The sequence below is a fragment of the Uloborus diversus genome, chromosome 4 (assembly GCF_026930045.1).
Source record: "Uloborus diversus isolate 005 chromosome 4, Udiv.v.3.1, whole genome shotgun sequence".
NCBI classification, from domain to species: domain Eukaryota; kingdom Metazoa; phylum Arthropoda; class Arachnida; order Araneae; family Uloboridae; genus Uloborus; species Uloborus diversus.
The window spans coordinates 125,552,813-125,570,059 of record NC_072734.1 but is presented as its reverse complement, the minus strand read 5'-3'; the positions used below and the strand labels follow the sequence as shown (position 1 = coordinate 125,570,059).

General features: G+C 33.5%; 1 protein-coding gene across 1 annotated transcript in view; it reads right to left on the bottom strand.

Moving 5' to 3' along the window:
- LOC129220822 (voltage-dependent T-type calcium channel subunit alpha-1G-like) overlaps positions 1-17,247 on the bottom strand; it is a 188,240-nt gene that overhangs the window by 115,995 nt on the left and 54,998 nt on the right. The window contains exons 5-6 of the mRNA XM_054855252.1: positions 10,400-10,492; positions 5,040-5,236 (exon numbers count right to left, since the gene is read on the bottom strand). Coding sequence (XP_054711227.1) covers positions 5,040-5,236; positions 10,400-10,492 — 290 coding nt within the window. The remainder of the gene's footprint in view (positions 1-5,039; positions 5,237-10,399; positions 10,493-17,247) is intronic.

The following is a 17,247-nucleotide window of genomic DNA, read 5'->3' as shown; positions in this document are numbered from 1 at the left end:
ATTAGCATGTGCAAAAAACATGCGTCTACATTTTCTTGTGTAATGTAAAAATTTTTGCAAATTTTTAAAAGAACTATATATATTCTAAATGATTAGATGTTGGCCCAATAAAATTGGCTGTTCTTTTTGCATACATTATAAGATAAGTATTTTAATTAGTTTGGATATTTCACTGAAAATTTTACGTTACGTTAGTCACGAAAATGTACTATTTTCTGCTTAAAAACTAAACCAGATGATTGAACCAAACAGCACTTTTTATTTTCTAACATCTGTGTCATATTTACTTAAAAAGTGCAAAATATTTATTTCAGTATTAGTAGATATAAAATAATTAGTGTGACTAACATAACATTTGAGCTGTGACTAACGTAACAGTTTGCATGTGAATAACGTAACATTTTAAAAATGACTGCTAATATTTAAAACTCATTTAATTTAATGTACATTTTCATGAATAATTTTGAATATGTAGGCATTCTATATTGATTAAAAATATAAAGGGTGAAAAATACCGGTAAAATTACATTGCATAGACATTCTGTTTACTTAGAAGAATACTTTCTTAAAGGTCTTTACAAAGATACTTCCAATTTAAAGAATTATTAAACAAGAAAAAAGGTGAGTAAAGCAAAATGAGTACTCTGCTGAATGAATTCAACACAAGAATCCAAGCTTAAGAATTAAGTTAATAGAAATACAGTCTTAACAAAGGAGAACGTCTCTATTTTTTAGAAAATACATCTCCACCTATTATTAAAATGAAGTAATGGCTGCTCGTTGGAAAACATTTGAAGATGTTACATGATACAGTGACAATAAGTGCTGCTGCCATATATTTCAGAAAATGCAAGAATGATCATTTAGAAATTCAAACATTTGCGGTGATATCTGGAATTAAAATGCATTCTGCAAAAACTTTCGAATATTTTTTTTCAATATTACATTTTAATTCAAAAGCATGCACAACACTATTCGTTCGATGAATCAGCAAACCTTAAAAAAATAATATGCCATTGAAAAGTAATACGGAGTTTCTTATGCAATAACTTGTATATCGGCAGAATACTAGAATTCGGTCAAACTATCAATTTGCATAAAATTAGTTTTTTAAAAGAGATATTTAGGATTTAATTAGCCCAAGAATGATGTTATTCAGTTTGTAAAAGCATTTTTTTTTCTTTGTTTTTTTTTCTTCACATATTCAAGTTGAGTTAATTGAATTAAATCCTTCCATTTAATTTCTTACACTAATATAGAAAAAAGGAAATGAAAGAACCATAATGCAACACGAAGAAGGTTCCTAAAAAGTGTAAAATAAGAGCAAGAAATTATAAAAAGTTTTTTATATGCATTCATTGCTTGTTATTCGATGGTTACGTTAGTCACGTTACGTTAGTCACACACAGGTTTTCGTAAAAGTACCATTAAGGGCCAAAAAAGATTCATCTGTAACAAATCTGTAGTACATTTTTAAAAATAAATTGTTTACCTCTTACAAAAAATCGGCCAATTTTAAATGCCTGCGTAAGTTTCAGAAAAATTTGCCTCGTAACATAAGCGTTGTTTCTCAGGGTTGCAAAAATGTTACGTTAGTCACGATGCCTTTTTGATGAAAAAACACCTGCCAGCGCATATTTTGCTTCAAATTCTTGGTAGAAATGAAAAATAGTCACTATGTACATTTTAAATCTGCATATTAAACCAAAACACATTTATTTTAACTCCCTGTGTAAGTAAAAAGAGTTTGAAAATCAGCTGCGAATGTTACGTTAGTCACTATGGAATGACCCTATAACATTTACCAGAAAAAATATTAAGGCAAATTAAAACTTTTATTATTTTTAATTACACCTTACACTTTCTGACATGTAAGTACTATACAACGGACCTCACTTCTAATCGTATTTACAAAAATATTACAAAAAGCTTCATATATTGTGCAGAATATGTTTAACCTGGCGTTTTCAACTAGAGTCCTATTTTTTAGATAATTTTGAACAGTGACGCGGATCCATAGCCCATTTACGGGATTCTCTTTTCTGGCACTTCACCATCCCCAACTTTCAAAACGTGACTTTTTTTTTTAAATCAAAATAGTTTCTAACAGGAAGCAATCCCAAATAGCTGATGGAAACCTTACAAAATGTCTTTTGTTTTAATTATTAATATTTAATCTCCGTATAAGTAAGTATACTATAGTATTTAAGTTGCAAAGTAATCCTCAATCATTCTTACTCATCAATTTTATTAGTATGGATGTGATAGTTTGTGATTACATGTAGAAAGATACTCCCCCCCCCCCTTTATTTGAAAGAAATTTTTTAACGATAAAACGATTATAGTGCTTAAGCTACTTGAATTGTTTCCTTGCTTTTACTTCCTAAATTCAAACGCTAAGCTTCTCTACGTTTTTGAGCTTGAAACTAGAATTTTGTGCAGCTAGAATTGTGAATGCTTACATTTTTCTGCTAAAATATATACCTTCCAGATATTATCAAAGGTGCTTTTGGCAAAACATTTTCTGTGATGATATCTTTGTATGCATCTTAATCTGTCAATTTGTTATCAATTAAAGTTTTAAAATAATTAAGTTTCCAATGGTCTAGTGAATATTTTAATTCTTCTGAATTAATTTCTCCATGCAGTTAGAATTTTATTTTTTCGCCAGAATACTTTCAAGTACAGTAAAATTGAAGACCACGGTGCAAGGAAGGAACGTCTACACTTTTTTTAAAAATTTTATGTTTAACATTGAAAAAATGTGAAGGAAAATATTACGCTTCATATTTTTTGAACAAGAGATTTTTATTAATAAAAAAAAGCTGTAACAAGCTGTACTACTTTTCAGGAGAAATTGAGAAAAAAACTTTCGCTTTTTTTTCCAGTACTATTTTGAAAGTCAAGTGTGGTTTTTATTACGAACTTAATGTAGTCGAATCTTATTTGGAATAATTAAAAAATCTAAAATTTATTCGAGTTATTATATCTTTTCGACGCAAAGAACGGGGCAACTCCAATTCATAACAATTAACTATACATAGGTAACATAAAATGTTATTAAAATGTTGCTGAAGTTGGTTTAATTAAGACAAATTATAATATACCTACTATTAAATATAAAGTCAGAATCTTTAAAAATTAATACTTTAAAGAGTCGAACATTTTCAAAAAGTGAACTTTATGTTTACAGGACAATAAAACGTGTTTTGATTTCCGTTTTTATTTTTGCTAATTACCTTCAACTTTTATTTTTAAGGACGGGCTGGTCAGCAACTCTAACCACCAATCTGGACAGACAGTTGCATGACCGCAACAGGAGTGAAATGCTCGGCCATAGACACCGTGTACTAAAATTCATCCCATCTCATGTATACGCTTGAGTCCTGTCCACTTAGGTAACCTTATAACTATTTATTTGTCTGCGAAATGGTAAAATTTGCTTCCATTTTCAGATCCAATCCTGCATCCCAGGGACATGACCATAACTATGTCAATATAATCCCTTCCATTCTCAGATATATCTTCAAATGCGTATCTGACCACGAATATTAAGATTTATTTACTTTTGTACCATTTAACCTCTAGATATCTATTCATTTTATCAGCGCTTAAATCCTTCCATCTGTCACTCTCTAATGGCCCTGCTTGAGGGATTGCCTTTTCTCGACTTTCCTCAAACATGATTTATCAAAATCCTGTAACCGTGTTTGAACGAGGCATTAAAATTCCTCTGAAATCCGTTGCGGTTAACCGGTAGCCGTATTAGAGTAAATCAGTCTTGTTTTTAAGCAAATATTTGTTTTAAGACGTCGAAACCATGGTCACACAGTTTAGGCGATAGTAAATGTGTGCTGCTCTCAGTGAAATAATTGATTGCTTCAAATATCTAGGATTAATAGCAATAACACTTCAAGTTTAAAGCAAGAATGAATTGGTGGCAGTCTAGTGACGAGAAAGGCAGTTTTGACAAATTTTGAAAAAAATATAATGGGGTATGACAAAACTTCGTCTATTGTTTTTTCGTCATGGATTAACAACAATGCTTTCCACTGTGCTATGATTACGTTTCCATCTCCATATTCCGAATTCCAGATATCCAAATCTCGCTTCACTCAGATCAATTTACTTCATTCTGTACGAATCAGCGTCTTAATGATCTTCGTAGCAAGATCTTCCAAGTGAACGGTGATCACTATTTTTGTTACCAAGTAGACGAAGACGCTAATTCACACGGAGGCAAGTGAATTGGTCTAAATCAAATGAGTTTAGGATTTGACAGTATTTCAATGATATGTCTTTTTCAAAAGCTTCCACATACATTAAAGAGTCACCCAACGATTCCTACATCATCATACACATTTAGATGATCGGGTTCAAAGTCGTTGCTGTATGTAATTTTTTTTTTCTTTTTTGAATTCGGTAATTACGCTTCGTGAGGACTTTTAGTCTAATGCAGGACTGGTGCGATCCTCTGATATGGCATTCAATCTTTCATGTGCCACCATTAAAGCGTAATGCCAATGACACAGAAAATTTTGTCTCCCAGTTCTCTACCAGATAGAGGCTCCTGGGCTATCTTGAATGCAAAATTGCACTAAAGATTTTTTTGCTGAGAATACACAAACCCAAATGAGTACTCAAGGCATGTCCGTTATCTAATGGATTCAAGTGTGTGTGTGTGGGGGGGGGGTGCAAATCCCCCCCTCCTTTAAAAAATATATTGTGATTTTACTGATCAGCGAACACGGTTTTTGGAGTTTTCCCTGCTCTGGAAAAATATCAAATGTCGGGGGCCTGAATCAAAGGATAGTTTTCCTTCCGGAAAATAATACGACATGGGTTTTCACGATTTTCTGCACCTCGAAAATCATCGACTGGCCACTTGGACAGCGGTTCTGAACCCGCGTCCACAGGCGTATGAGGATAACGCCTGACAACCACGCCACCCACTCGACCTTACTTACATCAGGACAGAAAGGGAAATCAAACACAAAGAGAAAAAATAAGAGAAATAGAATGTAGTCTTCCGCACGTACCTGGTGAGGTGTGCAATGTACTTGACGATCTCGTTGTAGCATCCAGTGGGTTCCGAGAAGCTTGCGCTCGCGATGCTGCTGCTCGAGTTAATGGCGGATCGCTCCAAGCGCATGCGCTCCATCTCGCGTTTCTTTGTCTCCGAAAACTGGGTGGCGATTACGACCAGGCACAAGTTGATCATGAAAAAGGAACCAATCTGGAGAAATAAAAAGCATGACATACTTTCATAAGACACGTTCATATATGCATACTTGTTCCCTTCCTTTCAACAATCTTTGTATATCATTCAGTTTTACACCGTGGTTCGGGTTAGTTCTACTTTATACTGTAGATTAATACTTTTGCCATTGTCTCTGAATTTCTCTGAAATTTCGTCCAATAACACTAATTATTATTTTTTTCCCTTTTAAACTATTATTTTTTACATTTGTTTTCCACCTTAGAAGTACAGTACAATTTATGCAACGATTAACTGACCATCAATATACAAAATAGCTTCTTTTTTTTGAAAAGAAAACCTTGTTTGGGGATACTGTTAAGTTTTGTCACGTTTTTTATCAAAACTACTTTGCTACAACAGTTTACCTTACATTGAGCCAATGTAATAATTTGATGAAATAAGAATTAAATAACTGAAAAACTACTTTTTGTTTAGCATAGTAAAAATTACCACTAGCATAATGAGTATTTTTTTTCACTCCTTAAATTTTTATTGTACGTTTTGTTAATACATAACACTGTAAATAACACAATCTCATTTGCTGAAAGTCGGTAAAATAGATACGATAAAAAAACGAATTTTGAACTGACTTAACATATATTCATATTTTTAGATCAAAAAAAAAAAAAAAAAAAATCCAGTTTAGTTATAACTAAACGAAGATTTCAAAATTTTCTGGATGAGATGATTCCCAAATAACTCTGGGGACGGCTTAGGGCCGTCCTCAGAGGTGATGGCATCCGGAGCAAGTTTTTTCCACCTTTCCCCCCGTCTCCTACAAAATAAAGTTGGTTATAGCACTTCAAAGCTCAATAGATGAACGCTCATGAAAAAAAGATATGGAGATTCCTTTTTCAAAACCTACAAATTAGCGCTATCAACTGTTTTGGTTGTATATTTCACTCTTAAGACCCCCAGAGACCCCTGCCCCAACAAATTTCTTGGTTTATCGGTTTTAAATGATTAGATAAATCTGAGCACGTGGGTCTCTGAGGTATTTTATTAAAATATTCAAATAAGTACAAGGATTATCTGTTACAGTTTTTACTCATTAGCGACATAAAGCACTAATAGTTTTGTTGATTGTATAATGGAAAAGCACCAAACATGTGGCATTTCAATCTATACATATAATAAAATAAGATGTTTGTGTATGTGTGTGTGGCGCGCTTCCCGGGAAAACGGTAAGGCCTAGAAAGATGAAATTTGGTATACAGTTGCAGTTTTTGCCGAAGATGTGCACCTCGGGCTTCGATTTTTGAAATTTTAATTAGAAAAAAAGTTATTTAATGTTTTACGTGGTTTTCCGCACTTTTTAGTACGTTTTACCTCACAGACCCCGAACCAATTGCACCACACAAATATCTTTTGTACTATAGTGTAGAAAATTCAATTTTAAATATGATGAATGAAAAAATTTTGAAGATAGAGCAGTTTTTGTATTTTTTATGAATTTTTGAAAAAATCTTTAATTTACATTTTTTCCAGGGTTTTATTTTTTTCTAATATCATCCTGCGAGAGGTATCAAAGCCTCATTTCTAAAATTTAAGTTGGTAATAGTAAAAACATTTCGCCCTCTTCAAAAGAAAAAAGTTCTTAAAAATACGCAATAGTTTTTTTTTACAATTTTTTTAATGCTGAACACATCATGTCTTTTCACGCATCGGTCGAAAAAAGCGTTCTTCAATATTTTATGCCTGTGACGTCACTACTTGAATCTTAATCGCAAGCAATGTTAATCTTTTTTTTTTTACTATATAGCTTACTTCTACATTTTATGACGTGATGACCAAGTGTTTTTCATGCAGCGTTTGCTTTTTTTCTTTCCTTTTTTTGTTTTATTTAGGGATTGTATTTATTTCTCCCCCCCCCTGCCCCCAAACTGGACTTTTGCTGTATCTATATTACGTTACATTTCATAGTTGTGCGCATTTAATTCAATAAAAACAGCGAGATTTTTTTTATCTTTGTCAAACGCTACTTTTTGCACACTAACGGGAATTTGAGCTTTTTTTTTTTTTTTGCTCTACTTAAATAAAAAAAGTGGTTTTTTGAGTGATCTTTGTTTTTATTAGGAAATGGACGGGAAGGTTAAAATAAATAGAGATGCATAAGAAAATTTAGAGATAGATCGTAAAGGTAGATAGCCGCCGTAAAAATGTGAATGGCTCAAAAAAAAAAAGATAGAGATGGATTGATTAATACTGCTGCCAAAATTATTTAAACAGCCGGCGAAGGCGGCAAACGTGAAGTAAAAAGGTAAATGACAAGTTAGCCTAACAGCCGCCGTAGGGGGCTGCTTGCACAGAAAGGCGAATGGCGCAAGAAGGCGAACCAGCTGGTCGCCGAAGGCGGCTAGTACGAAAATAAAACTAAATTGTAATGCCGCAAAAGTTTAGATTACGGCGCTATCTCAATTTGAGCACCCAGAATGATGCGCGGTTTACTCTACCCCTTTGAGACAACCCATTTCATAGATTTATTGAATATTTTCGAACAAGGAGGTTGGTGCCGAAAGTTTTACTTTATGATACAAATTTGGTGGTAAGACCAACGAAGAAGAGAAGAGTACAGTAAAAACTGTGCATGCTGGTGATGGCGGTGTCCTACTTTACTGGTCAACTTAGACAGGTTAACTTATAGAGGTTGATGACGAAAAAAAAAAACTTTTTTTTGTAACCGACATAAGCGGTCAACGTAGACTGGTAGACATTTACAAAGATGTTCGACATTACAGGCTTTGCCATACTGCTTGCAAAAGGAACTCTTTTAAGGCGGGTTACGCAATATTTCTCAGCGCACCTGGGAATAAGGTATGAAACATTGATGTGGAGAGATTTCAAGTTACATTAGATTAGTTTCATCCACAACAATATTGCAAGAGCCTGTGGTGGAATTACGAGTTTGTTCCGAGTGATTTTTCTAGATATTTTATTTGAAGTGTTTAGATTAGTAACGGTACTTGGTGTGAACATTGTAAGTAGTTTTGCCTACAGAAGATGGAATGAAATTTGTGTCAATAAAGTATCGTCATTCATTTGACAACGTATTCTGGTTCCTTATTATTGTCAGTGATAACAACAATGTAACAAGCATTACGAAAGCGTTGTGAAGTTTGTAATCAATATTTTGGTCTAAAAGAATTTTGAAACATGAAATTTAAATTAAATTCTAAAAGCAGCTTGAAAAGAAAAAAAAAATCTATTGTTGCTAAAAGACATTTTAGAAGATTGATTTTGAATATTAAGCCTACGCATTGGAATATCGGTTAAAAGAATATCCAGTAAAATGTAATAAACTTTGAATGGGCTAAAACGTTGATGTGTCATTTTCGTCCCGAATAATGGAGTATTGCGCTTATTAGAATATTTTTTCAGGTAAATTAGCTGTTTCATTAAGCTGGTTCGACTGTAATATTATAAACGTGTGACGGAATCGTATTTTGACCTCCATCTTCAATGCTTTCTGCCCTGCTTTAAAAGAAGCTCAAATGTTATTCTGCTTCGTATTTTGTGTTTAGTTCTTTCGTCTTTTATATATCGCGATGTTAAATAATTATATGCTTTTATATGTGTTGAATATTATTCGCAATAGACCTAAAATTTCATTACAGTTAACTCTAACACGCAAAAAGAAAAGTTAAAGGCTTTTTTTATATTAATAAAAAACTGAAATTCTTCATAAACAGCATATATTTTTCAGAAAACAATAATTCTTCCGAAAAAAATGTTTTTTTAGTTGTTTGAATAAAGTAAAATGTTTCCCAAGTGAGTCATTCCATGCCTTCTAACAATCTCCCTCGGGGGCTATTACTTTACGTTTTTCAGCTCGGTGCAAAACTATCTCAGATTTAAGTATCTTCAAAGGGATTTTTAAAACAAAAATATATACTCGAGCCAAGAAATAAAGTTTTCCTTGCTCATGAAATTGAAGAAGATCTATAAAGACAGCTATTTCGTATCGCACTGCGAAAGAGATTTGTGTTAAGCAGCGTTTGAGTGCAAAAAGCCAAAACTTCGTTACTAGCTGGACACTAGTTAGGAAGTTGTGAAACTGAAGAGAAGATAATTATGCTTGATTATTTGTAATTTGTGAGTAATACATAAGTTGTTGAAAAAATGATGGTAAAAATTTTTCGTTCTAAAAGTAGTGATGTTAATGATTTTGAAATGTTCGCCAAACTTTGGCTTCTAACCAAGAAAAGTATAGCAAAATAATTTCATGCGTTAATTCAAGTCATACAGGTCTTACAACAAATTTAGAGCATTACTGATTTAAAAATCTGTTTTCCATAATTCTTGGATGAGCGACGAATCTTTATTGATTCTTCAGAAAACAGGAATACTAGCTTGTTAAGGGTTCTATGGTAAGATTCGTGATGAAAACGCATTATTTGAAGACAATCCCTAATCGTAAATTTACTTCGAACGGTGGAAACAAACATCCATCTTACATGGAATACACCGCCAGCTCAGTCATTTCCAGCCGAGGACTGCAGTTTCGTGCTTATTAGCACTCATCAGCCCGGCATAGGAAAGTGACTGAGCTGGAGATGGAAAACCTCTTAAGGAAGCCAAGAGTGCGAAACAAACTGGTAGCTAATACAGGATTAGCAGACCAGACGAGTGACCTGCTGAACTACATTGCTGAATATACCTTGCCTCGCGTTCAATCTTCGAGTTGAACCGAACCATTGCTTCTGGTCACTCGTCTGGTCTGCTAATCCTGTATTAGTTACCAGTTTGTTTCGCACTCTTGGCTTCCTTAAGAGGTTTTCCATCTCCAGTTCAGTCACTTTCCTATGCCAGGCTGATGAGTGCTAATAAGCACGAAACTGCAGTCCTCGGCTAGAAATGACTGAGCTGGCGGTGTATTCCATGTATTTCTGCTTTAGCCCTGGCTAATGGGCGGTAATTTGCTGAATAAACATCCATCTTCCCAACTATCAGAGCATTTGAATTTAGGGCCTTGCCTTCGCCAACAACTCAGAAACGATTTACATAATAAAGGGAAAATACATTCGGAGCGTAGGCCGGGTTTTGAACTGGCCACCTCCATGCTACGCACGTGCAGCTGTAACAGAGATTTAAAAGTAACGCGGAAGATTGTAGAAAGTAAAAAAATGAAATTGTACTTACAACAATAAGGAGGACAAAGTAAACCCAATCCCAAAAGGAGTGAGCATCTTGTACGTAGTACATAATATCTGACCAGCCTTCCAGACTGATCACCTGCAATATAGAAAATGCAGAGTATGAGTCAAAACAGATACTTGCACATATTTATGGTCACATACGAATGAAATGAACCTGACTACCCAGCATCCTACCGTTGCACGGGCTATCCCTAAAAATTCCCATTCCAAAACGGTCAACAGTTCTTAAAGTCAGCACACCTCCTTAAAATCCCGATGCCATGTTGGAGTAAAGAGAACTCCCAAAGTAGCGTTATCACATGCTACAAATCCAAATTCAAATGCAGTTTTTAAAGAAACCCATTACAGTGAGAAGAACTGTACCAGAAATTCTCCCGTCACAATTAAGATAACAGTTCCTAAATAACTTCAAGGGTCCCTTAAAAATACCCGTCAGAGTATTGACAGCAGTCTTTAAAAATTCTCAATGGAATGAGGATTGTTTTTTGGCATCCGCATATTTTTGGCTCCGCATTTGCTGAGGCGGACGTGAATTTTTAATTAATATATCCGATAATTTGCGTCCTATGAAGATGACATCTTGGCATCTGTGATCACGTAAAATTGCAAATTTTTGGATAACCTGTTCGCATTTGAACGTTGACCCTTTCTTGTGGATTTTGTTTGTAATTATTGAGGATTTCGTGGTTACAGCTACCCTCTCCTATTTCCCCTCCTGAAAATTAAAGCATCTAAAAATCGTTTCTTGGTAGGTGCTTACGTTATAAAATATTGTTCCAAACTTCAGCTTGTTATATACTTAATAGTTAGTTTGTTATCTACTTAATAGTACTGCGTGGTGATAAATCAATCAGGACAAGCTATGTATTGATTTGCTCTTAATAAATACCTTTTTTTCGGAGACTTTTGTTACTTTCTTTCAAACTAATAATTTCCAGAACGGCGATTAAAATCATCGTTTATCGTCTTATATTATTTTTTTTTGATACTGAGCATTAATTAACTGCGTCTTCAAATAGCAAAAAATTAACAATAGTATTGTATTTCAAATAAGCATTATTTAATAATAAAAATTACAATGAACACTGCCTTTATTGAATTTAAAGAAATTATTTCATTCGTCAAATGCATCTTGTAATTAAAAGTAAGACCCTCTGCTTTAACTCTAAAAACTTCAATAATATTAAAGTCTAGAAGAAAAAAAAAACTAAACGAAACAAATATGAAAACAAAATTAACTGCAGTACGATTCAAATAAATGCATCAGTGTTTACTGTGATGTAATACTATTTTTTTTTCCATTTATGGGGAAAAAACGTTCCATTAATAACTCTTTTCTTTGTTAGAATATTAGACACACAAACATGATGACTGAACTGAAATAAATTTGAACATATTTCTTAATTAAAATTTCTTTTATGCGCCTAAATAGCCTCTAGTTAGAAAGATAAATGAAAAAAAAAAATTCCGCCATCGGCGAGTTTTCGTAATTTGATGGTTTAATTGGTTCACTTTACGAAACAGAGAAACCAGACGTTCTTTAATGAAACTGCATCCTCTCGCTATTTTTTATAAGCCTTAAATAATTAAGGAATTAGACCGGAATACGTTTTCCAATTATTTCAACCGACTTTGCAGTTCGTTTTGGGCAGCATAACTTAAAAAACTATAAATAGTAATATTCAAAATTGACTCAATTGTACGTGGTTCCAGAGCGCTGCTGAAGTTTTCATTTAACTATATTTAGAGAGCTGACTAATTAATATTCAATAATATTTTTTTTAACAATCGAATAATAGCAAACTAAAAACTTCGTTGAATAACATGGTTTACTTGAGAAATAGCAGTGTATTTATTTAATGAAATCCAAAACATTTTGAGAGGATTGCGATAACTGAGACTCGTTGATATTTTTTCAACTGTGACAAAAATTTTGGATGCCAAACTGCTTTTTATAATAGGCCAGAGGAGTATATCTGAAACACTTTTAGTAAATCATGATTGAAAATAAACAAATTAAGATTCATTGAGCCAAATAACGCGTAATTCCAGGCACGATATCTTAAAATCAAATTTGTATAAATACGCAACTTTACTCAAAGATATTACTAAAGCAACCTACCTCAAAAGAGATATTAGAGGGTGGTGGTTTGTTTCAATGACTTTCTTTTAAAAATCTTCAAAAAAATTATTTTTCAATATAACTTTAATTTAACGATATCCGATTTAACGATTTCCTCAATTTTATGATTTATTTCACTAGTCAGAATTTGACTGCATTGAATGGCTATGCTGCTCGATTTAACGATATTCTTATTTTAACGATAACTTTTTCCAGTTCCTTGATAATCTTTGAATATCGGGGTCATACTGTAATAGCTTGAATGGATGCATAAAGCACCTGTTTTATCATACTGCTGAAGAAAGTTATTTTGCTTTATATATATATATATATATATATATATATATATATATATATATATATATATATATATATATATATATATATATATATATGTGTGTGTGTGTGTGTGTATATATAATATGTGTGTGTATATATATATATATATATATATATATATATATATATATATATATATATATATATATATATATATATATATATATATATATATATATATATTCATCTACTATTATACATTAAGTAAAAGATTACGTAATTGGTTTACGCTAAAAATAATACACAAAAAAGCGTCAAATTCCACCATTTCTCTATTGTAAGTATGAATCCGAAACGTTTCTTCAATGACCTTAAAAACTCATTTCTGTAGATACTGCTCTTTGCTATCTCACGGCCGCATAGAGTTTATATAAAGCTTCGTTCTTTTCTTTAGGTAGGCACTTTTAGCATTGAATTTCATTTTTATGGTACATTTTGTTTTAAATGAAAAATTGTAAACAATATTTATTTTCATTAAGAAAGAAAACAATAACGACAAATCTAAAACCTTCAACTTAAATATGAAAACAAACAGAGAAAAAGTTTGATGCAGACATCATTTATTTTGTTTTACGGAAACAAAAATGCTAAATATGTAAAATTCTGCAACCGAAGTGTTAGATGGTCTTTTCTGAAAGAAGGTTTAAAAAGCAAAAATATAGATTACGTGTTTTTGTCATTCTTCAAACACGAATGCAGTATTTTAAGCAGAATGCTGAAATTCCTGGCGGTAAACACATATTTCTGTTATTTCCTACGCAATGAGTGGACTACTGCCATACAATAAAAAATATCAGCCCGCAAAAATGCCCCTTAAATATTCCATCCGTGTGGTGCTTTCTCTTTCGCGCCAAGAATGTTCTCGAAGGGTGCAAGCACCGGCTCATGAATATAAATCAACTTCTTTTAAGTTCATTTTTAAAATGTACTGAATTCCATTGCTCGTGAAAAACGGGGCCGTTTTTTCCACCACGTTATTTGTAAATAAATAGACCACTGTGTCTTTTTTGTCTGATGCAAAACGAAGAAAGAAAATCTCCTCAAAAATATTATTAAAGAAACACGTTTTAATCTGCAGCCTCATCATTTTTCAGTCTCTGGAACGAGGAGAGAGGATAAGAGATACTATTTTGTGTCCAAATGAAAAGGTCATCGTGGATGAAAGTTTTTTAAAATCCTTTTAGCTTTTAAATGGACAAGCAAAAGGAAAAAAGTACTTCTGTGGAAATGAGGATTGTGTTCTTGGAACGTCTAATGCATAAATTAAATGCGTACCAATGGATTTCAGTCGGTGAAACAAGTCAATGAGCTTCCTGTTTTTGAAAGTTGTCTTTATTTTGCGTAATAGCATATTAAAGTGTAATAGTTTTCGAAGAACCTAAATTATATGCAGACAAAGAAGAAAAGAGTGAAATTAATTTAAATGTGACCGTTAAAACTTGCTCTCGGTGAAAAAATACACATATGTATAGGGTTAGGTGTGTTTAGTGGGAACGTTTTTTAGAACAGTTCGTTTTCGAAGTTTTATTAAAAAAAAAGGGGGGGGGGGGTTGAGTAAAAAATCAAACTTATTTAGGGTAACGGCACTAGTAAGAGACAGTCATAAGTTTGGATTTAAATAGTAAGAAGTTTAAGCGGGTAAAACTGATGTTGCTGTGGCCCATGAATACGGTGCCCCTTAATGTTAACCCATGTAGGGTTATCAGAGCAATTTCATGAGCCGGTTGGTATTTACAAGGCAATGGTGGAAGGTTATGAACTACAAATACGAGCTGGTGTTTCATGTTCATTTAAATTTAATAAGGCTTAGTTCTAAAAATAAAGCACTTTTGCACATTTTTAATTGAAAAAGAGAATTTTGTACATATAAGCATCTTTTCCTCATCTTATCTGTTACTAGGTATCATCAGATTCTTCGGTGTCTGCTACTGGGGTGTCAAACCTTAAAAAAAAAAAAAAATAGAATTCACTAATTTAGAGGATCCAGACGCACCCAAACGTTAGATGAGATGTAGTTGCATGAGAGAAAACTACTTTTAAAAGTCCAAAAACATTGAAAGGCTCAGAAAATTGAGTTAACCCGAGAGCGGTGTCTTAATCATTTCTATTACTGGTGCCGTTACCCTACTGGTTTTATTATGGACTTATAAGCAAAAGTTCATTATTTCCTAAAATAACGTTTTAAATATTCTTAATGTATTTTAAGAAATCAGATGGGTGTCTCACTTTCCCCATATTGGACATAAGCGCCACCCACCTTTTATTTAAATTTAAGCTGGCATATCTAGAAAAAGTTAAATAGGTCTTACTTGAAAAGTAAACATTTTTACTATGAAATTTTTTTTGTATGTCTATTGACTTTTAAATTTGTATGACGGAAAATCATAAAACAGTTTAATTTTATACAACAAGTTTCATGAAGTATCATCATCCCAAATTTTTGTTTTTTTTTTTTTTTTTGAAAGTGTTCGATTCACGGACTTTATATTAATTTTTGACGGAACCAAATTGTGCCGAGCGTGGGTACGTTTGTCCGCATTGCAAAAACAACTTCTGCAAGAACCTTAGCGTTAGTTATTATCCAATATTATAACTAACTCATGTTCTTTTGTGTTAAGCTCGAAAAAAAGAAAAGATCAAAGATCAATATACCATATTAAAATAAAAAATGGGCCAATATCTACTTTTGTGCTACTTACTACTAGAATTGTATCTATTAATATTCTTCTTAAAAAAACAGGTTTCGTTTTTTTTTTGGGGGGGGGGGGAGGGAGAGAAGGGCGTCTAAAAGTGAACTAACGTAGTCCACGTTCCTGGTCTGAAGAAATGCTGTCATATACTTTTTTTTCTCTTTTTAACAAAAAATAAAGAAATTACAAATAATTATTAAGAATTAAAATAACATACTTTTGGAGAGAAGTTCAATTTATTTATCCAGTCTTCATTAGAATAATTTAAAAAAATCAAGCTGCAAACTTATGAACATTACTCAGTACAGAAAACATAGCAATAAAATTTGTGTCTTAAATAAAATCTGTTCAATACAACTGTAACCTGTAACATGTGATTTTGATATAGGATTTGTAGGAGCTACTTGTTAGTTCCGAGCCGGTCCAACGAACCTGACCTCCCCCTACGTCTGAGATTTATTCAAAGCCCATAGATATTAATTTTACTTAAATATATAAAGCAGTGTTGAATAAACATAATTTGTTGAATAAGATCAATTTTAGTAAATTAGTAAACATTATAAATTGAAAAAAAAGTGAAAAAATTAAATAGCAGTGTCTGTTCAAAGTTGGCTGAGGGAGAATCATTTTCACTCGTCATAGTTCCAACATCATCTGCATCAGGGCAGTAAATAACTTAGTGTCAATCAAATAGTATTTTGTGCTTATTGTTTTTTTTTTTGCTTTCAACTGAAATTAATCTGAGCTCTGATACAGGGTTTGTCCCAAAAGTAATGAACCTCACTTTTTTGCCACGTAAATATACCATGCACACCTTCGCGACCGGTTGGAAATGGTGGAGGGGACTCTAAGCTTACCAAGAAGGCCTGGTTCAGTCGCCTACGAACTCTCGAATTGGTGGCAGGTCGTTTTTAGTGAACCTCCGCACAGAGAACTCGTCGTGGTCTTATGGATGTTGATCAGGGTTTCCAGATGATTTCATTTCAGATCCCTTTTCATTCTTGGGAACAAGAAGAAGTCGAACAGGGCTAGAACACCAATCCGGATCAGATAAGAAGATGGTCGAATAAGACTTTTGGCACAAGTTTCGTGCATATGTCACGCATGGCCAAGACTTCCGTAACAATTCGATGAACATCTGTTTTCGACAAATTTAATTGTTCTGACATTAAACGATCACTCGCTTGGCTGCCTTAGTTCAGCAAATCTCGCACACGAGTGACATTGTCGTCCGTTCGTGATGATGATGGACGCCCAGAAGGAGCCTCGTCGGCCACTTCCTTCTGGCCTTCCTTGAACGACTTGTGCCACTTTGTGATCTGCTAGTACGACAAGCAATCATCCTTGAAGGTCTGAGTGAACAAATTAAACGTTTTCATCCCTGCCTTTTGGATTCTAACGCAAAATTTTATCGCATAGCATTGCTCCAAAGTTCTCTCCATCCTACACACCACGACGAGGCTTTGCGCGGAGGTTCACTAAAAACAACCTCCCATCGCTCCGAGAGTTCGTAGGCGACTGAATCAAGCATCTCTGGAAAGCTTAGTGTCCCCTCGATCATTTCCAACCGGTCGCAAAGGTGTGCGTGGTATATTTGCGTGGGCCAAAAAATGAGGCTCATTACATTTGAGACAAACCCTGTACGTTGATTACTAATTCACTGAGGCTTAGACGATTTCA